Consider the following 22,780-nt stretch of genomic DNA (forward strand, 5'->3'; position numbering starts at 1 on the left):
AGTATGGGTAGCTGCAGCCCAATATGGTGACTGGAGTATGGGTAGCTGTCTCCCAGTATGGTGACTGGAGTATGGGGTAGCTGCAGGCCAATATGGTGACTGGAGTATGGATAGCTGCAGCCCAATATGGTGACTGGAGTATGGGTAGCTGCAGGTCAATATGGTGACTGGAGTATGGGTAGCTGCAGGACAATATGGTGACTGGAGTATGGGTAGCTGTCCCCCAGTTTGGTGACTGGAGTATGGGTAGCTGTCCCCAGTATGGTGACTGGAGTATGGGTAGCTGTCCCCCAGTATGGTGACTGGAGTATGGGTAGCTGCAGCCCAATATGGTGACTGGAGTATGGGTAGCTGCAGCCCAATATGGTGACTGGAGTATGCGTAGCTGTCTCCCAGTATGGTGACTGGAGTATGGGTAGCTGCGGCCCAGTATGGTGACTGGAGTATGGGTAGCTGCAGCCCAATATGGTGACAGGAATATGGGTAGCTGTCTCCAAGTATGGTGACTGGAGTATGGGGTAGCTGCAGGGCAATATGGTGACTGGAGTATGGGTAGCTGTCCCCCAGTATGGTGACTGGAGTATGGGTAGCTGCAGGCCAATATGGTGACTGAAGTATGGATAGCTGCAGCCCAATATGGTGACTGGAGTATGGGTAGCTGCAGGCCAATATGGTGACTGGAGTATGGGTAGCTGCAGGACAATATGGTGACTGGAGTATGGGTAGCTGTCCCACAGTATGGTGACTGGAGTATCGGTAGATGCAGGCCAATATGGTGACAGGAGTATGGGTAGCTGTACCCCAGTTTGGTGACTGGAGTATGGGTAGCTGTCCCCCAGTATGGTGACTGGAGTATGGGTAGCTGTCCCCCAGTATGGTGACTGGGGTATGGGTAGCTAAAGGACAATATGGTGACTGGAGTATGGGTAGCTGCAGCCCAATATGGTGACTGGAGTATGGGTAGCTGCAGGACAATATGGTGACTGGAGTATGGGTAGCTGCAGGACAATATGGTGACTGGAGTATGGGTAACTGTCCCCCAGTATGGTGACTGGAGTATGGGTAGCTGTAGCCCAGTATGGTGACTGGAGTATGGGTAGCTGCGGCCCAGTATGGTGACTGGAGTATGGGTAGCAGCGGCCCAGTATGGTGACTGGAGTATGTGTAGCTGCAGCCCAATATGGTGACAGGAGTATGGGTAGCTGTCTCCAAGTATGGTGACTGGAGTATGGGGTAGCTGCAGGCCAATATGGTGACTGCAGTATGGGTAGCTGCAGGCCAATATGGTGACTGGAGTATGGGTAGCTCCAGGACAATATGGTGATTGGAGTATGGGTAGCAGCGGCCCAGTAAGGTGACTGGAGTATGTGTAGCTGCAGCCCAATATGGTGACAAGAGTATGGGTAGCTGTCTCCAAGTATGGTGACTGGAGTATGGGGTAGCTGCAGGCCAATATGGTGACTGGAGTATGGGTAGCTGCAGGCCAATATGGTGACTGGAGTATGGGTAGCTGCAGGACAATATGGTGACTGGAGTATGGGTAGCTGTCCCCCAGGACAACATGGGTAGCTGTCCCTCAGTATGGTGACTGTATGGGTAGCTGTCCCCCAATATGGTGACTGGAGTATGGGTAGCTGCAGCCCAATATGGTGACTGGAGTATGGGTAGCTGCAGCCCAATATGGTGACTGGAGTATGGGTAGCTGTCCCCCAGTATGGTGACTGGAGTATGGGTAGCTGTCCCCTAGTATGGTGACTGGAGTATGGGTAGCTGTCCCCCAATATGGTGACTGGAGTATGGGTAGCTGCAGGACAATATGGTGACTGGAGTATGGGTAGCTGTAGCCCAATATGGTGACTGGAGTATGGGTAGCTGTCCCCCAATATGGTGACTGGAGTATGGGTAGCTGCAGGACAATATGGTGACTGGAGTATGGGTAGCTGTAGCCCAATATGGTGACTGGAGTATGGGTAGCTGCAGGACAATATGGTGACTGGAGTATGGGTAGCTGTAGCCCAATATGGTGACTGGAGTATGGGTAGCTGCAGGACAATATGGTGACTGGAGTATGGGTAGCTGTAGCCCAATATGGTGACTGGAGTATGGGTAGCTGCAGGACAATATGACGACTTGAGTATGGGTAGCTGCAGGACAATATGGTGACTGGAGTATGGGTAGCTGCAGAACAATATGACGACTTGAGTATGGGTAGCTGCAGGACAATATGGTGACTGGAGTATGGGTAGCTGCAGAACAATATGGTGACTGGCGTGTGGGTAGCTGCAGGACAATATGGTGACTGGAGTATGGTTAGCTGCAGGACAATATGGTGACTGGAGTATGGGTAGCTGCAGGACAATATGGTGACTGGAGTATGGTTAGCTGCAGGACAATATGGTGACTGGAGTATGGTTAGCTGCAGGACAATATGGTGACTGGAGTAAAGGTAGCTGCAGGACAATATGACGACTTGAGTATAGGCAAATGAGTGTGTTGAAGGGAATGGTTGCATGGAAAGCGAATCAGCTAATTTGTTGTCACTCAAGACCGTTTTACGTGGCTGTTTGAGATTCACAATGAGTCGATAAGCCGGCGACTTGTGCACCATCAACATGCTCCCTACTGGGCACCTGTATCACGGGCATGTCACCGACGCAAGCTAACTTGTCATGATTTAAAAAATTGATAGCAGTGTAATGTTGTGTTGACGATAAAGCAGCTACAGCAGCAGAGAGACAGATGTATATATTTTACCTTTCTAGCCCCAGGGAACAGGATAGGGATGAACCGGAAGTTCTTACTGCCGTTCTGAATGAACTCATTCTGCAGCTGCAGCACAAACACACAGAACATGTGACCCAGCATTATGACATGGTCAGAGCCACATCATGATGACAGAACATGTGACCCAGTATTATGACACAGTCAGAGCCACATCATGATGACAGAACATGTGACCCAGCATTATGACACGATCAGAGCCACATCATGATGACAGAACATGTGACCCAGCATTATGACACGGTCAGAGCCACATCATGATGACAGAACATGTGACCCAGCGTTATGACACGGTCAGAGCCACATCATGATGACATAACATGTGACCCAGCATTATGACACGGTCAGAGCCACATCATGATGACAGAACATGTGACCCAGCATTATGACACGGTCAGAGCCACATCATGATGACAGAACATGTGACCCAGCATTATGACACGGTCAGAGCCACATCATGATGACAGAACATGTGACCCAGCATTATGACACGGTCAGAGCCACATCATGATGACAGAACATGTCATAAGCTGTTTTAATGACACTGTCATGGCATATTCACACCTGTTGTGACACCTGTTGTGACCATTATTCTATGGCTGGTTATGACACCTACATGAGAATGTCAAAAGCCACCAAACCTACCACACAAGGCAAAACATTAAATTACACCATAATCTACATGTCAACAGTGTGTTTGTTATAGAAAAAAGACAATTAAAAAAAATGACTACAGTAAGTGTCAATTAAGTGCCAAATAAAGTAACAGGGTTGACTGTAACAGGGTTGACCGTAACAGGGTTGACCGTAACAGGGTTGACCGTAACAGGGTTGACTGTAACAGGGTTGACTGTAACAGGGTTGACCGTAACAGGGTTGACCGTAACAGGGTTGACCGTAACAGGGTTGACTGTAACAGGGTTGACCGTAACAGGGTTGACCGTAACAGGGTTGACCGTAACAGGGTTGACTGTAACAGGGTTGACTGTAACAGGGTTGACCGTAACAGGGTTGACTGTAACAGGGTTGACTGTAACAGGGTTGACCGTAACAGGGTTGACTGTAACAGGGTTGACTGTAACAGGGTTGACTGTAACAGGGTTGACCGTAACAGGGTTGACTGTAACAGGGTTGACCGTAACAGGGTTGACTGTAACAGGGTTGACTGCAACAGGGTTGACCGTAACAGGGTTGACTGTAACAGGGTTGACCGTAACAGGGTTGACTGTAACAGGGTTGACCGTAACAGGGTTGACCGTAACAGGGTTGACTGCAACAGGGTTGACTGCAACAGGGTTGACTGTAACAGGGTTGACCGTAACAGGGTTGACCGTAACAGGGTTGACCGTAACAGGGTTGACTGTAACAGGGTTGACCGTGTTGAGGTCGGACAGTGTTGAGGTCGGACAGTGTTGAGGTCTGACAGTGTTGAGGTACCCGTTTGTGTATGTAGACAGTGTTGAGGTCTGACTGTGTTGAGGTCGGACAGTGTTGAGGTCGGACAGTGTTGAGGTACCTGTTTGTGTATGTAGACAGTGTTGAGGTCTGACTGTGTTGAGGTCTGATAGTGTTGAGGTCTGACAGTGTTGAGGTACCTGTTTGTGTATGTAGACAGTGTTGAGGTCTGACTGTGTTGAGGTCTGATAGTGTTGAGGTCTGACAGTGTTGAGGTACCTGTTTGTGTATGTAGACAGTGTTGAGGTCTGACAGTGTTGAGGTACCTGTTTGTGTATGTAGACTGTGTTGAGGATCCTCTCGTCGTTCTCTAAGCTGACCGGTGATGAGGTCACAGTCTCATGGTACTTTGGACTGATGATGATGATAATGAGGTATTCCTTCTGTAAGGGTGAAGCACAGAGGAGTTAGACACCTGTCTGACTGTCCCTTACACTGGCATGTTACTAACCTGTCTGTCTGTCTGTCTGACTGTCTGTCCCTTACACTGGCATGTTACTAACCTGTCTGACTGTGTGTCCCTTACACTGGCATGTTACTAACCTGTCTGACTGTCTGTCCCTTACACTGGCATGTTACTAACCTGTCTGACTGTCTGTCCCTTACACTGGCCTGTTACTAACCTGTCTGACTGTGTGTCCCTTACACTGGCCTGTTACTAACCTGTCTGACTGTGTGTCCCTTACACTGGCCTGTTACTAACCTGTCTGACTGTCCCTTACACTGGCCTGTTACTAACCTGTCTGACTGTGTGTCCCTTACACTGGCATGTTACTAACCTGTCTGACTGTGTGTCCCTTACACTGGCCTGTTACTAACCTGTCTGACTGTCCCTTACTGGCCTGTTACTAACCTGTCTGTCTGTCCCTTACACTGGCCTGTTACTAACCTGTCTGCCTGTCTGTCCCTTACTGGCCTGTTACTAACCTGTCTGTCTGACTGTCCCTTACTGGCCTGTTACTAACCTGTCTGTCTGTCTGTCCCTTACTGGCCTGTTACTAACCTGTCTGTCTGACTGTCCCTTACTGGCCTGTTAAAACCTGTCTGACTGTCCCTTACACTGGCCTGTGTAAAACCTGTCTGTCTGTCTGTCCCTTACTGGCCTGTTACTAACCTGTCTGACTGTCCCTTACACTGGCCTGTGTAAAACCTGTCTGTCTGTCTGTCCCTTACTGGCCTGTTACTAACCTGTCTGTCTGTCTGTCTGTCTGTCTGTCTGTCTGTCTGTCTGTCTGTCTGTCTGTCTGTCTGTCTGTCTGTCTGTCTGTCTGTCCTTACACTGGCCTGTTAAAAACCTGTCTGTCTGTCCCTTACACAGGCCTGTTACTAACCTGTCTGTCTCTCTTACACTTCCCTGTTACTAACCTGTCTGTCTCTCTTACACTTCCCTGTTACTAACCTGTCTGTCTCTCTTACACTTCCCTGTTACTAACCTGTCTGTCTCTCTTACACTTCCCTGTTACTAACCTGTCTGTCTCTCTTACACTTCCCTGTTACTAACCTGTCTGTCTCTCTTACACTTCCCTGTTACTAACCTGTCTGTCTCTCTTACACTTCCCTGTTACTAACCTGTCGGTCTCTCTTACACTTCCCTGTTACTAACCTGTCGGTCTCTCTTACACTTCCCTGTTACTAACCTGTCTGTCTCTCTTACACTTCCCTGTTACTAACCTGTCTGTCTGTCTCTTACACTTCCCTGTTACTAACCTGTCTGTCTCTCTTACACTTCCCTGTTACTAACCTGTCTGTCTCTTACACTTCCCCGTCACTAACTTCACTATTGACATTCATGGGTTTTGGTCATAGCATAAACATATCCCAAATGTCACACTGTTCCCTACATAGTGCATTATTTTTACATATTTAAATGTTATGTAACCTTTATTTAACTAGGCAAGTCAGTAAATAACTCATTCTTATTTACAATGATGGCCTACCCCGGCCAAACCCTAACCCGGACGACGCTGGGCCAATTGGGCGCCGCCCTATAGGACTCCCAATTACGGCTGGCTGTGATACAGCCTGGAATCAAACCAGGGTCTGTAGTGACGCTTCTAGCACTGAGATGCAGTGCCTTAGACCGCTGCGTCACTCAGGAGCCGTATGGGCCCAGGGAACCCTATTCCCAACATAGAGCACCCTATTCCCTAACCCTATTCCCAACATAGAGCACCCTATTCCCTAACCCTATTCCCTACAGAGCACCCTATTCCCTAACCCTATTCCCTAACCCTATTCCCAACATAGAGCACCCTATTCCCTAACCCTATTCCCTAACCCTATTCCCAACATAGAGCACCCTATTCCCTAACCCTATTCCCAACATAGAGCACCCTATTCCTTAACCCTGAAGAGGAATGTCGAGCCGAACTATCATTAAGTTAACAAGAAGAGCTGGTGAGCTGGAATGACAGGTGAGGGACGTCCTTTACCTCGCTGAGGTACCGCTCCATGAAGTCGATCTTACTGATGCTCCGGAACTGCTGCTCAAACATATCGATCTGAAACACCAGGATGTAGAGCAGACGAGTGGGGTGCAGTACTTCAGAGGAAATGGTTTGAATCACAGAGATAACTAGGATTTTTACGAATCTGTCCATGTACCCTTGAGCAAGGCACTCAAACCTAATAGCTCCTTTAAGCCTCTTTGGATAAGAGCGTCTGCTGAATGACTAAAATGTAAATGTACTAAATGTACTACGTTAGCCAGCTAACTTTGACAAACACCCAAACACCCAACAGTCACATATACAGCCACATATTTAAGGTTTATTAAGGAAGCTAAATGTGTATGTTGTTGTCGCCATAATTTTGCTGGACCCAAGGAAGAGTAGCTGCTGCCAAGGCAGATCCATAATAAACACAAATTGTACCCTGTCATTAAGTTTCTCATTGATCTAGTTCTCTGGAACAGCCCCAAGGGTACTGTATGCTAAATACAGTGTTCAAGAATTCAAAAGCTCTCAAGGAAGGTGCAACTGGCTCGTTACATTTGATTTCAATCACTTTTTGAACGCACCCCTTTGGATTTGAACGAAGCTTTCTAAACATATTTGCCCATGGTAGAAGTGGTGAACATTTTGTGGTAGAAGTGGTGAACATTTTGTGGTAGAAGTGGTCATAAATGAACATTTTGTGGTAGAAGTGGTCAGAAATTAACAGGCGTTTTGCATACCCCACCCTACCAAGAGGCATCCATGTCTTCATCACCGGAAATATACAGTTGAGTTTGATATCATTTAAAAGTTTACAAACAGGGTTGTCAAATTATTTTATGATTAAAATTTTTAAAAACTTTTTTTTCAGACTTCATTTTAGGAAAATCTTAGGTGTTTCTTGTGCAAAGATGTCATCAAGGCAAAGGCTACTTTGAAGAATGTCAAATATATTCCTATATATTTTTTATTTATTTATAAAAATAAGAAAAAATCTCCCCAATTTGGGGTATCCAATTGGTAGTTACAGTCTTGTCCCATCGCTGCAACTCCTGTACGGACTCAGGAGAGGCGAAGGTCAAGAGCTGAAACCCAACCCAGCCAAGAGGCACTGCTTCTTGACACAACGCCCAACTTAACCCGGAAGCCAGCCGCACCAATGTGTCGGAGGAAACACAGCCAGCTGCGGCAGAGCCTGGATTCGAACCAGGATCTCTAGTGGCACTCTAGTGACCACTGTGCAAGTCTGGAGGCTATTTTGATTTGTTTAACACTTTTTTGGTTACTACATGATTCCATAGCTGTTATTTCATAGTTGTGATGTCTTCACTATTATTCCACTATGTAGAAAATAGTAAAAATAAAGAAAAACCCTAGAATGAGTAGGTGTGTCCAAACTTTTGACTAGAACTGTATCTATAAAAGGGGTTCCGTCAGTTATAATTACGAAACGTAAAAGCTCTTCATTGGTATTCCACTGTCTCTACTAGGAGAATCCAGCCTTACGTGTGTCTGTGTGTGTGTGTGCTTATGTGTGTGTGTGTGTGCTAACGTGTGTGTGTGTGTATGTGCTTACGTGTGTGTGTGTGTGCTTATGTGTGTGTGTATGTGCTTACGTGTGTGTGTGTGTGCTTATGTGTGCGTGCTTACGTGTGTGCTAACGTGTGTGTGTGTGTGTATGTGCTTACATGTGTGTGTGTGTGCTTATGTGTGTGTGTATGTGCTTATGTGTGTGTGTATGTGCTTACGTGTGTGTGTGTGTGCTTATGTGTGTGTGTGTGTGCTTATGTGTGTGTGCTTACGTGTGTGTGTGTGTGTTACGTGTGTGTGTGTGTGTGTGTGTGTGTGTGTGTGTGTGTGTGTGTGTGTGTGTGTGTGTGTGTGTGTGTGTGTGTGTGTGTGTGTGTGTGTGTGTGTGTGTGTGTGTGTGTGTGTGTGTGTGTGTGTGTGTGTGTGTGTGTGTGTGTTACGTGTGTGTGTGTGTGTGTGTGTGTTGTGTGTGTGTGTGTGTGTGTGTGTGTGTGTGTGTGTGTGTGTGTGTGTGTGTGTGTGTGTGTGTGTGTGTGTGTGTGTGTGTGTGTGTGTGTGTGTGCTTACGTGTGTGTGTGTGTGTGTGTGTGTGTGTGTGTGTGTGTGTGTGTGTGTGTGTGTGTGTGTGTGTGTGTGTGTGTGTGTGTGTGTGTGTGTGTGTGTGTGTGTGTGTGCTACGTGTGTGTGTGTGTGTGTGTGTGTGTGTGTGTGTGTGTGTGTGTGTGTGTGTGTGTGTGTGTGTGTGTGTGTGTGTGTGTGTGTGTGTGTGTGTGTGTGTGTGTGTGTGTGTGTGTGTGTTCTTACGTGTGTATCGAAGCCATTGTGTCTCAGCAACGCCACAAAGTTGATGATCTGTTTGACGTGTTTATCGCTGTCGGCTTCGTACGTCACAAACACCCTTCCTACGGTGATGAAGGGTTTAAATAGAGGTTAGAGGTCACTAACACCCTTCCTACGGTGATGAAGGGTTTAAATAGAGGTTAGAGGTCACAAACACCCTTCCTACGGTGATGAAGGGTTTAAATAGAGGTTAGAGGTCATAAACACCCTTCCTACGGTGATGAAGGGTTTAAATAGAGGTTAGAGGTCACAAACACCCTTCCTACGGTGATGAAGGGTTTAAATAGAGGTTAGAGGTCACAAACACCCTTCCTACGGTGATGAAGGGTTTAAATAGAGGTTAGAGGTCATAAACACCCTTCCTACGGTGATTAAGGGTTTAAATAGAGGTTAGAGGTCACTAACACCCTTCCTATGGTGATGAAGGGTTTAAATAGAGGTTAGAGGTCACAAACACCCTTCCTACGGTGATGAAGGGTTTAAATAGAGGTTAGAGGTCACAAACACCCTTCCTACGGTGATGAAGGGTTTAAATAGAGGTTAGAGGTCACAAACACCCTTCCTACGGTGATGAAGGGTTTAAATAGAGGTTAGAGGTCACAAACACCCTTCCTACAGTGATGAAGGGTTTAAATAGAGGTTAGAGTTCACAAACACCCTTCCTACGGTGATGAAGGGTTTAAATAGAGGTTAGAGGTCACAAACACCCTTCCTACGGTGATGAAGGGTTTAAATAGAGGTTAGAGGTCATAAACACCCTTCCTACGGTGATGAAGGGTTTAAATAGAGGTTAGAGGTCACAAACACCCTTCCTACGGTGATGAAGGGTTTAAATAGAGGTTAGAGGTCACAAACACCCTTCCTACGGTGATGAAGGGTTTAAATAGAGGTTAGAGGTCACAAACACTTCTCCTATGGTGATGAAGGGTTTAAATAGAGGTTAGAGGTCACAAACACTTCTCCTACGGTGATGAAGGGTTTAAATAGAGGTTAGAGGTCACAAGCACTTCTCCTATGGTGATGAAGGGTTTAAATAGAGGTTAGAGGTCACAAACACTTCTCCTATGGGGATGAAGGGTTTACATAGAGGTTAGAGGTCACAAACATGTATCCTACGGTGATAAAGGGTTTAAATAGAGGTTAGAGGTCACAAACACTTCTCCTATGGTGATGAAGGGTTTAAATAGAGGTTAGAGTTGTCACGCCCTGACCATAGAGAGCCTTGTAATTCTCTATTTTGGTTAGGTCAGGGTATGACTAGGGGGGGGGTGTTCCGATCGAGGTGTTTTGTTTCTATGTTTGGTTCCCAATCAGAGGCAGCTGTTCATCGTTCTCTAATTGGGGATCATATTTAGGCAGCCATTTCCCCACTGGATTTTGTGGGATCTGGTTTCTATGTAGTTGCCTGTGAACACTGCTTGAGCTTCACGTATTGTTTATTCTTCCTTGTTTCTTGTGCATTTGACTATCAATAAAAGATGTCGAACCGATTCCATGCTGCACTTTGGTCTGAGTATGATTACAACGACGATCGTGTCAAGAGGTCACAAACACTTCACCTACGTTGATGAGGGATTAAAGAGGTTAGAGGTCACAAACACTTCTCCTACGGTGATGAGGGATTAAAGAGGTTAGAGGTCACAAACACTTCTCCTACGGTGATGAGGGATTAAAGAGGTTAGAGGTCACAAACACTTCTCCTGCGGTGATGAGGGATTAAAGAGGTTACAAACACTTATACTGTGATGAAGGATTAAAATAGAGGTTAGAGGTCACAGGGAGGGAAAGGTTTTAGCACACACATCACTATACACATCACTATAAATATATAAACACACACATCAATATACCTCTACCACACCACCACACTACTACCACTACTATACCATCACACTATCACTACTACTATCACTACTGAACCAGCACACTATCACTACTACCCCCACTACACCACCACACTATCACTACTACCCCCACTACACCACCACACTATCACTACTACCCCCACTACACCACCACACTATCACTACTACCCCCACTACACCACCACACTATCACTACTACCCCCACTACACCACCACACTATCACTACTACCCCCACTACACCACCACACTATCACTACCCCCACTACACCACCACACTATCACTACTACCCCCACACACCACCACACTATCACTACTACCCCCACTACACCACCACACTATCACTACTACCCCCACTACACCACCACACTATCACTACTACCCCCACTACACCACCACACTATCACTACTACCCCCACTACACCACCACACTATCACTACTACCCCCACTACACCACCACACTATCACTACCACACCACCACACTATCACTACTACCCCCACTACTACCCCCACTACACCACCACACTATCACTACCACACCACCACACTACCACTACAACACTATCACTACCACACTATCACTACTACTACACCACACTACCACTACTACTACACCACACTACCACTACTACACTATCACTACCACACTATCACTACTACTACACCACCACACTATCACTACTACTACTACACTATCACTACTACTACACCACACTACCACTACTACACTATCACTACCACACTATCACTACTACTACACCACACTACCACTACTACTACACCACACTACCACTACTACACTATCACTACCACACTATCACTACTACTACACCACACTACCACTACTACATTATCACTACCACACTATCACTACTACTACACCACACTACCACTACTACTACACCACACTACCACTACTACACTATCACTACCACACTATCACTACTACTACACCACACTACCACTACTACACTATCACTACCACACTATCACTACTACTACACCACACTACCACTACTACACTATCACTACCACACTATCACTACTACTACACCACACTACCACTACCACTATCACTACCACACTATCACTACTACTACACCACACTACCACTACTACACTATCACTACCACACTATCACTACTACTACACCACACTACCACTACTACACTATCACTACCACACTATCACTACTACTACACCACACTACCACTACCACTATCACTACTACTATCACTACTACTACACCACACTACCACTACTACACTATCACTACCACTACTACACTATCACTACTACACTATCACTACTACACTATCACTACTACACTATCACTACTACACTATCACTACTACACTATCACTACTACACTATCACTACTACACACTACCACACTATCACTACCACACTATCACTACCACACTATCACTACTACTATCACACCACCACACTATCACTACCACACTATCACTACTACTACCACACCACCACACTATCACTACCACACTATCACTACTACACTATCACTACTACTATCACTACCACACTATCACTACTACTACCACACCACCACACTATCACTACTACACTATCACTACTACTATCACTACCACATTATCACTACTACTACCACACCACCACACTATCACTACCACACTATCACTACCACACTATCACTACTACTACCACACTACCACACTACTACACTACCCCTACTTTACAACTACCACCACATCCACACTACTATTACTCCAGTACCACTACTCCTACCAGACTACTACACTACCCCTACTTTACTACCAGAACCACACATCCACACTACTATTACTCCAGTACCACTACTCCTACCACACTACTACACTACCCCTACTTTACAACTACCACCACATCCACACTACTATTACTCCAGTACCACTACTCCTACCACACTACTACACTACCCCTACTTTACAACTACCACACTACTACACTACTATTACCCCAGTACCACTACCGCACTACTACACTACTCCTACCATACTACTACAACTACCACTACCACACTACCCCTGCCACAACTACACTACTTCTCTATTACAAAAATACCACACTACATCTCTATTACCAAATACCACTACCACACTACTTCTCTACTACTACACTACTTCTCTACTACTACACTACTTCTCTACTACTACACTACTTTTCTACTACTACACTACCACACTACTTCTCTACTACTACACTACCACTACTTCTCTACTACTACACTACCACTACTTCTCTACTACTACACTACCACTACTTCTCTACTACTACACTACCACTACTTCTCTACTACTACACTACCACACTACTTCGCTACTACTACACTACCAATACATCTCTACTACAACACTACTTCTCTACTACTACACTACCACTACTTCTCTACTACTACACTAACACACAACTTCTCTACTACTACACTAACACACAACTTCTCTACTACTACACTAACACACAACTTCTCTACTACTACACTACTACTACCCCTACCACAACTACACGACTTCTCTACTACTACACTACCACACTACTTCTCTACTACTACACTACTTCGCTACTACTACACTACCACACTACTTCTCTACTACTACACTAACACACTACTTCTCTACTACTACACTAACACACTACTTCTCTACTACTACACTACTACTACACTACCACACTACTTCTCTACTACTACACTAACACACTACTTCTCTACTACTACAATACTTCGCTACTACTAGACTACCACACTACTTCTCTACTACTACACTACCACTACTTCACTACCACACAACTTCTCTACTACTACACTACTACACTACTTCTCTACTACTACACTACCACTACTACACTACTTCTCTACTACTACACTACCACACAACTTCTCTACTACACGACTTATCTACTACTACTACTACACTACCACTACTACACTACTTCTCTACTACTACACTACCACACTACTTCTCTACTACTACACTACCACACTACTACTACACTACTTCTCTACTACTACACTACCACACAACTTCTCTACTACTACACTACCACACTACTACTACACTACCACTACTTCTCTACTACTATTATTCCAGTACCACTACTCCTACCAGACTACTACACTACCCCTACTTTACAACTACCATCACTACCACATCCACACTACTATTACTCCAGTACCACTACTCCTACCACACTACTACACTACTACACTACTATTACCCCAGTACCACTACCGCACTACTACACTACTCCTACCATACTACTACAACTACCACTACCACACTACCCCAACTACACTACTTCTCTACTACTACACTACCACACTACTTCGCTACTACTACACTACCACTACTTCTCTACTACTACACTACCGCACAACCTCTACTACTACACTACCACACAACTTCTCTACTACTACACTACCACACTACTTCTCTACTACACTACTTATCTACTACTACACCACCACACTACTTCTCTCCTACTACACTACCACACTACTAGTACACTACCACACTACTACTACACTACTTCTCTACTACTACACTACCACACAACTTCTCTACTACTACACTACCACACTACTTCGCTACTACTACACTACCACTACACTACCACACAACTTCTCTACTATTACACTACCACTTCCACAACTACACTACTTATCTTACAAAAATACCACACTACTTCTCTATTACTAAAATACCACTACCACACTACTACTACACTACATCTCTACTACTACACTACCACACAACTTCTCTACTACTACACTACTACTACACTACCACTTCCACACTACCCCTACCACAACTACACTACTTATCTTACAAAAATACCACACTACTTCTCTATTACTAAGATACCACTACCACACTACTTCTCTACTACTACACTACCAAACTACTTCACTACCACTAATACTACTTCTCTACTACTACACAACCACTACCATACCACCACACTACCACTACTAAATCCCCACACTACCACAACTACAATACCCCATTACCACTACACTACCACTACTTCAGTACACTACTACACTACCACTACAAATAATACACTACTACTACCTTACTACACTACCACTACCTCTCTACAGCTATTACACTACCACTACTACACTACCACTAATACACAAACACTACTTCACTACCACTACTGCTACTACACTACCACTGCAGGGTGTAGTATGGGGACTCATGTACTTACTTTGTTCCACAGAGAGGGGGGCACTGCAGGATGTAGTATGGGGACTCATGTACTTACTTTGTTCCACAGAGAGCGGGGCACTGCAGGGGTTAGGATGGGGACTCATGTACTTACTTTGTTCCACAGAGAGGGGGGCACTGCAGGGTTAGGATGGGGACTCATGTACTTACTTTGTTCCACAGAGAGGGGGGCACTGCAGGGTTAGGATGGGGACTCATGTACTTACTTTGTTCCACAGAGAGCGGGGCACTGCAGGGGTTAGGATGGGGACTCATGTACTTACTTTGTTCCACAGAGAGCGGGGCACTGCAGGGGTTAGGATGGGGACTCATGTACTTACTTTGTTCCACAGAGAGCGGGGCACTGCAGGGGTTAGGATGGGGACTCATGTACTTACTTTGTTCCACAGAGAGGGGGCACTGCAGGGGTTAGGATGGGGACTCATGTACTTACTTTGTTCCACAGAGAGGGGGGCACTGCAGGGGTTAGGATGGGGACTCATGTACTTACTTTGTTCCACAGAGAGGGGGGCACTGCAGGGGTTAGGATGGGGACTCATGTGGCCACTAGAAAGAAGATCCAACATGAGTTACAATTTCAGAAACAAAGTTCATCTCTTTGCAAAAAGGGATTTCTGAGACCTTTGCTCTTGGTAATGCAGATCATATGCTCGCTAGCTTACCTTTGCACGTCGCCTGCACCTGGCAGTCTGTAGTTATCTGAGAGAGAGAGAGAGAGAGAGAGACCTGATAAATCTGTCAATAAGTACTACACAGTTTCCAGAGGGGTGGATAAAGGCACTGGTAACACCCATTTTAAAATGGGGTGAAGTTGACCAGGCATGTAACTACAGGCCGATTAGCATTTTCCCAGTTCTATCAAAAGTAATGGAGACAGCTTTAACAGAGCAATTAATGGCCTACTTGTAGAATCAATTCCTGTATTCAGAGCAATTCGGCTTTAGACATAAACACTACATGTTTTATTTAACCTGGCAAGTCAGTTAAGAACCAATTCTTATTTACAATGACGGCCTACACCGGCCAAACCCAGACGACGCTGGGCCAATTGTGCATCGCCCTATGGGACTCCCAATCACAGCCAGATGATGTTATGCAGCCTGGATTCAAACCAGGGACTGCAGTGACGCCGCCTGGACTGAGATGCAGACTCTGCACCACTCGGGAGACTCAACAGACAAAGAAAACAGTTTTCTGATAGATGGTTTTGAACGTTGGACAAAGGCAATGTGGTTGGAGCTATTTTTCTCAATTTAAGCAAAGCTTTTGACACCGCATCCTGGTCTCAACACTCCAGGTTAAAATTTCCTAAAAAAGCACTTAGATGGTTTGAATCATATCTCAAGAACAGGGAACAAAGTGTAGTGATCAATAACACGTATACAGCTCAGAAAAACAGAATGGGTGTCCCACAAGGATCGGTTCTAGTTTCACTTCTTTTTAGTTCATACATAAATTATCTTCCTGAGGTAAGTGCAGGGGCTAGTGTTCAGCTGTATGCTGACCACACTGTAGTTTATGCGGCAGGAAAAACATGCCTTGCCGTTACTGATGTGTTAACACAACATATGGTTTGAATTGTAGAATAGCTTAATAACTCATGCTTGACATTGAATATCAAGAAGACCTCTGTGATTTGTTTTTCCTCCAGAAAATTGCTAATGTTAGAGTCACTCAACATTATGATCAAAGAGGAGTGAATCAAGCAGACTCCTGATGTTAAATAGCTTGGAATCATTTTAGTGCCGGATGTTAAATGTGTGAAATGTTTTTTTTTAAATTGTGAAATGCTTGATAATGTATGTAGTATCAACAGAGGTACATTTTCTGGGTGATTTAAATATTGACTGGCTTTCATTAAGCTGCCCACTCAAGAGAAAACTTCAAACTGTCACCAGTGCCTGCAACCTTGTTCAGGATATCAGTCAACCTACCAGGGTAGATACAAACAGCACAGGAATGGAATCATCAATAAGTATTGATCACATCTGTACTGATGCTGCAGAAATGTGCTTTAAAACAGTATCCAAATCCATAGGATGTAGTGATCACAATATAGTAGCCATATCTAGGAAAACCAACGTTTCAAAGGCTGGGCCTAATATAGTGTATAAGAGGTCATACAATAAGTTTGTAGTGATTCCTATGTTGTTGATATTTAGAATATTTGTTGGTCCGTGGTGTGTAATGAGGAGCAAATAGACGTTGCACTTGACATAAGCACGCACCCATTACGAAAATGACTAAAAACTGTTCAATCCCAGTGGAATTGAAAAATGGTATGGTTGAGAGGGATGAGGCAAAAGGAATGGAAAATAAGTCTGGCTGCACAACCGATTGGCAAACGTACTGCAAATTGAGAAATCATGTGACGATAATGAATAAAAAGAAGAAACTACACTATGAAACAAAGATAAATTACAAAGAATGATAGCAAACTCAGCTCCATCAAAACAGACTGATATTGCCAACTACTTTAATGATTTTTTACATTGGTAAATTTAGGCATGACATGCCAGCAACAAACGCTGGCCAAATTATGAAAGACAAGAACTGTAATTTTGAATGCCATAAAGTGAGATTTTTTTTATTGTTGTCTATCAACACCAGGGTCTGACAACATGGATGTAAAATTACTGAGGATAAATAGCGTAAGATGTTGCCACTCCTATTTGCCAGATCTTCAATTTAAGCCTACTAGAAAGTGTGTGCATTCTATAGCAATATAGAGGGAAAGCGGCTGTGCGTTTGGACAATTAATAGACACTGAAGTAAATAAAACCCTATAAAAAGTCTACGCAGACCGGGGCGCTATAGCCAATCAGAGCTACAGTAGGCCTTTATTCAAACAAGCCATTTGCCAAACAGGCCTGCCATCATTCACTTTGAACTGGACTGTGTTTACAGGCAGTAGGGCCTGCCATCATTCACATTGAACTGGACTGTGTGTTTTCAGTCAGTAGGGCAAGCCATAATTCTGTCATGACGTTTCCTTCTTTGGGTACAGCGAGCACCCCTCCCTCTGCACCAGCCCTTTTCTATGCACCATCTTCCTACCCCCCTGTTTATCGCTGTCGGCTTCATACGTCACAAACACCCTTCCTACGGTGATGAAGGGTTTAAATAGAGGTTAGAGGTCACAAACACTCCCTACCCCCCTGTCTCCTACACCCAGGCTGCTCTGGTCATAGAGAGGTCATACATTTCTGGAGGAGATTATCTCCTCATGGCCACAGTATAGAGAGAGAGTGAATTTTCATAGAGAACAAAGGAATTTCTTCCACCTCATGGAACTGGAGAACCGAACGACATTTATGTTCTGGAGAAGGTAAAAAAGATCGGTGAAGAATCCAGCTACGACCGGGTCCGTTTGGTACCATTTTGTGAAACTCATGGGAGGCAATACAGCCACGTTACCATAATGCTGTTTATACAATAGCCTCAGATATGAGGCTTTACATCTAATTGTTGTACAGGATGAATGAGGAAAGAATAAACTATTTGTGAAATTATGGGATGCTATGTAATGATGTAACGACAGAGAGAGCGAGAGGACGGACAGACTCTCCAACAGAAACAAACTTTTCAACAGAGATCCCGATGACACACTGAGCGTAAATATATATATTGATTGCAATTATTCCCGAATGAGTGAGTGTTCATGTGCAAAGGATTAGCATTTCAATTGTTATAATTATCAACTGTATGTTGTCTTATCTCAGTCGACCCCCACTTCCCTTCTGTACACCAAGCCGCGATGCTGGTTCAGCCCACTAAGGAAACTCCGTTATCATTTCCTTGTAACTATCTACTGTTAGTTTATACATTTCTGTGAATTACTTAGTTTGTAAATAAATTATTTAAGACAATTGATGTATGGATGACTCATAGTGAAGACTGGGTTCATGCAGATAACCAACAATTTACGACGTTTGGAAATAGACTAACGTGAGGTAAAATAAAGAATTAGAAGACTAATTGACCAGATATTAAAATATCTGAAAAGTTATATTAGGAAAATTATAACTTTGAAATCTGAATATTTTCCTTGGTGCCCCGACTTCCTAGTTAATTACATTTGCCTGATTAGTAAATCACGAAATGCTAATTACAGAGAATCTTTGATAAAAACTATAAGTCTTCAGTTAATGATAGTGAAGACACAAACAATTCACTTTGCACTGGACTGTGTGTTTACAGGCAGTAGGGCCTGTCATCATTCACTATGAACTGGACTGTGTGTTTACAGGAAGTAGGGCCTGTCATCATTCACTATGAACTGGACTGTGTGTTTACAGGCAGTAGGGCCTGTCATCATTCACTATGAACTGAGAGCGAAAGTTGCACCCCTTCTGAAAAAACCTACACTCGATCCCTCCGATGTCAACAACTACAGACCAGTATCCCTTCTTTCTTTTCTCTCCAAAACTCTTGAACGTGCCGTCCTTGGCCAGCTCTCCCGCTATCTCTCTCAGAATGACCTTCTTGATCCAAATCAGTCAGGTTTCAAGACTAGTCATTCAACTGAGACTGCTCTTCTCTGTATCACGGAGGCGCTCCGCACTGCTAAAGCTAACTCTCTCTCCTCTGCTCTCATCCTTCTAGACCTATCGGCTGCCTTCGATACTGTGAACCATCAGATCCTCCTCTCCACCCTCTCCGAGTTGGGCATCTCCGGCGCGGCCCATGCTTGGATTGCGTCCTACCTGACAGGTCGCTCCTACCAGGTGGCGTGGCGAGAATCTGTCTCCTCACCACGCGCTCTCACCACTGGTGTCCCCCAGGGCTCTGTTCTAGGCCCTCTCCTATTCTCGCTATACACCAAGTCACTTGGCTCTGTCATAACCTCACATGGTCTCTCCTATCATTGCTATGCAGACGACACACAATTAATCTACTCCTTTCCCCCTTCTGATGACCAGGTGGCGAATCGCATCTCTGCATGTCTGGCAGACATATCAGTGTGGATGACGGATCACCACCTCAAGCTGAACCTCGGCAAGACGGAGCTGCTCTTCCTCCCGGGGAAGGACTGCCCGTTCCATGATCTCGCCATCACGGTTGACAACTCCATTGTGTCCTCCTCCCAGAGCGCTAAGAACCTTGGTGTGATCCTGGACAACACCCTGTAGTTCTCAACTAACATCAAGGCGGTGGCCCGTTCCTGTAGGTTCATGCTCTACAACATCCGCAGAGTACGACCCTGCCTCACACAGGAAGCGGCGCAGGTCCTAATCCAGGCACTTGTCATCTCCCGTCTGGATTACTGCAACTCGCTGTTGGCTGGGCTCCCTGCCTGTGCCATTAAACCCCTACAACTCATCCAGAACGCCGCAGCCCGTCTGGTGTTCAACCTTCCCAAGTTCTCTCACGTCACCCCGCTCCTCCGCTCTCTCCACTGGCTTCCAGTTGAAGCTGGCATCCGCTACAAGACCATGGTGCTTGCCTACGGAGCTGTGAGGGGAACGGCACCTCAGTACCTCCAGGCCCTGATCAGGCCCTACACCCAAACAAGGGCACTGCGTTCATCCACCTCTGGCCTGCTCGCCTCCCTACCACTGAGGAAGTACAGTTCCCGCTCAGCCCAGTCAAAACTGTTCGCTGCTCTGGCCCCCCAATGGTGGAACAAACTCCCTCACGACGCCAGGACAGCGGAGTCAATCACCACCTTCCGGAGACACCTGAAACCCCACCTCTTTAAGGAATACCTAGGATAGGATAAGTAATCCTTCTCACCCCCCCCTTTAAGATTTAGATGCACTATTGTAAAGTGACTGTTCCACTGGATGTCATAAGGTGAATGCACCAATTTGTAAGTCGCTCTGGATAAGAGCGTCTGCTAAATGACTTAAATGTAAATGTAATGTAAATGATGATGTACATTAAATGGACCCCTCTGATGATGTACATTAAATGGACCCCTCTGATGATGTACATTAAACAGACCCCTCTGATGATGTACATTAAACAGACCCCTCTGATGATGTACATTAAACGGACCCCTCTGACGATGTACATTAAACGGACCCCTCTGATGATGTACATTAAACGGACCCCTCTGACGATGTACATTAAATGGACCCCTCTGACGATGTACATTAAATGGACCCCTCTGACGATGTACATTAAATGGACCCCTCTGATGATGTACATTAAACGGACCCCTCTGATGATGTACATTAAATGGACCCCTCTGATGATGTACATTAAACGGACCCCTCTGATGATGTACATTAAACGGACCCCTCTGATGATGTACATTAAACGGACCCCTCTGATGATGTACATTAAACGGACCCCTCTGACGATGTACATTAAACGGACCCCTCTGATGATGTACATTAAACGGACCCCTCTGACGATGTACATTAAACGGACCCCTCTGACGATGTACATTAAACGGACCCCTCTGACGATGTACATTAAACGGACCCCTCTGACGATGTACATTAAACGGACCCCTCTGACGATGTACATTAAACAGACCCCTCTGATGATGTACATTAAACGGACCCCTCTGATGATGTACATTAAACAGACCCCTCTGATGATGTACATTAAACGGACCCCTCTGACGATGTACATTAAACGGACCCCTCTGACGATGTACATTAAACGGACCCCTCTGACGATGTACATTAAACGGACCCCTCTGACGATGTACATTAAATGGACCCCTCTGATGATGTACATTAAACGGACCCCTCTGACGATGTACATTAAACGGACCCCTCTGATGATGTACATTAAACGGACCCCTCTGACGATGTACATTAAACGGACCCCTCTGACGATGTACATTAAACGGACCCCTCTGACGATGTACATTAAATGGACCCCTCTGATGATGTACATTAAACGGACCCCTCTGATGATGTACATTAAACGGACCCCTCTGATGATGTACATTAAACAGACCCCTCTGATGATGTACATTAAACGGACCCCTCTGACGATGTACATTAAACGGACCCCTCTGATGATGTACATTAAACGGACCCCTCTGACGATGTACATTAAACGGACCCCTCTGACGATGTACATTAAACAGACCCCTCTGATGATGTACATTAAACGGACCCCTCTGATGATGTACATTAAACAGACCCCTCTGATGATGTACATTAAACGGACCCCTCTGACGATGTACATTAAACGGACCCCTCTGATGATGTACATTAAACGGACCCCTCTGACGATGTACATTAAACGGACCCCTCTGACGATGTACATTAAACGGACCCCTCTGATGATGTACATTAAACGGACCCCTCTGACGATGTACATTAAACGGACCCCTCTGATGATGTACATTAAACGGACCCCTCTGACGATGTACATTAAACGGACCCCTCTGACGATGTACATTAAACGGACCCCTCTGATGATGTACATTAAACGGACCCCTCTGATGATGTACATTAAACAGACCCCTCTGATGATGTACATTAAACGGACCCCTCTGACGATGTACATTAAACGGACCCCTCTGATGATGTACATTAAACGGACCCCTCTGACGATGTACATTAAACGGACCCCTCTGACGATGTACATTAAACAGACCCCTCTGATGATGTACATTAAACGGACCCCTCTGACGATGTACATTAAACAGAC

At 45.1% G+C, this 22,780-nt stretch overlaps 1 protein-coding gene across 5 annotated transcripts in view; it reads right to left on the minus strand.

The window, feature by feature from the left end:
- The window catches only part of LOC123996876 (E3 ubiquitin ligase TRAF3IP2-like), a 76,087-nt gene that overhangs the window by 19,323 nt on the left and 33,984 nt on the right, over positions 1 to 22,780 (minus strand). For 3 of the 5 annotated variants that reach the window (XM_046300678.1, XM_046300677.1, XM_046300680.1), the window contains 6 exons: positions 15,823 to 15,859; positions 15,651 to 15,706; positions 9,006 to 9,103; positions 6,669 to 6,737; positions 4,503 to 4,619; positions 2,755 to 2,829 (listed from right to left, as the gene is read on the minus strand). In XM_046300678.1, the coding sequence (XP_046156634.1) occupies positions 2,755 to 2,829; positions 4,503 to 4,619; positions 6,669 to 6,737; positions 9,006 to 9,103; positions 15,651 to 15,706; positions 15,823 to 15,859 (452 nt within the window). The other 2 variants (XM_046300681.1, XM_046300679.1) reach the window with 2 other exon arrangements.

The sequence above is a fragment of the Oncorhynchus gorbuscha genome, linkage group LG15 (genome assembly GCF_021184085.1).
Source record: "Oncorhynchus gorbuscha isolate QuinsamMale2020 ecotype Even-year linkage group LG15, OgorEven_v1.0, whole genome shotgun sequence".
Taxonomy (NCBI): domain Eukaryota; kingdom Metazoa; phylum Chordata; class Actinopteri; order Salmoniformes; family Salmonidae; genus Oncorhynchus; species Oncorhynchus gorbuscha.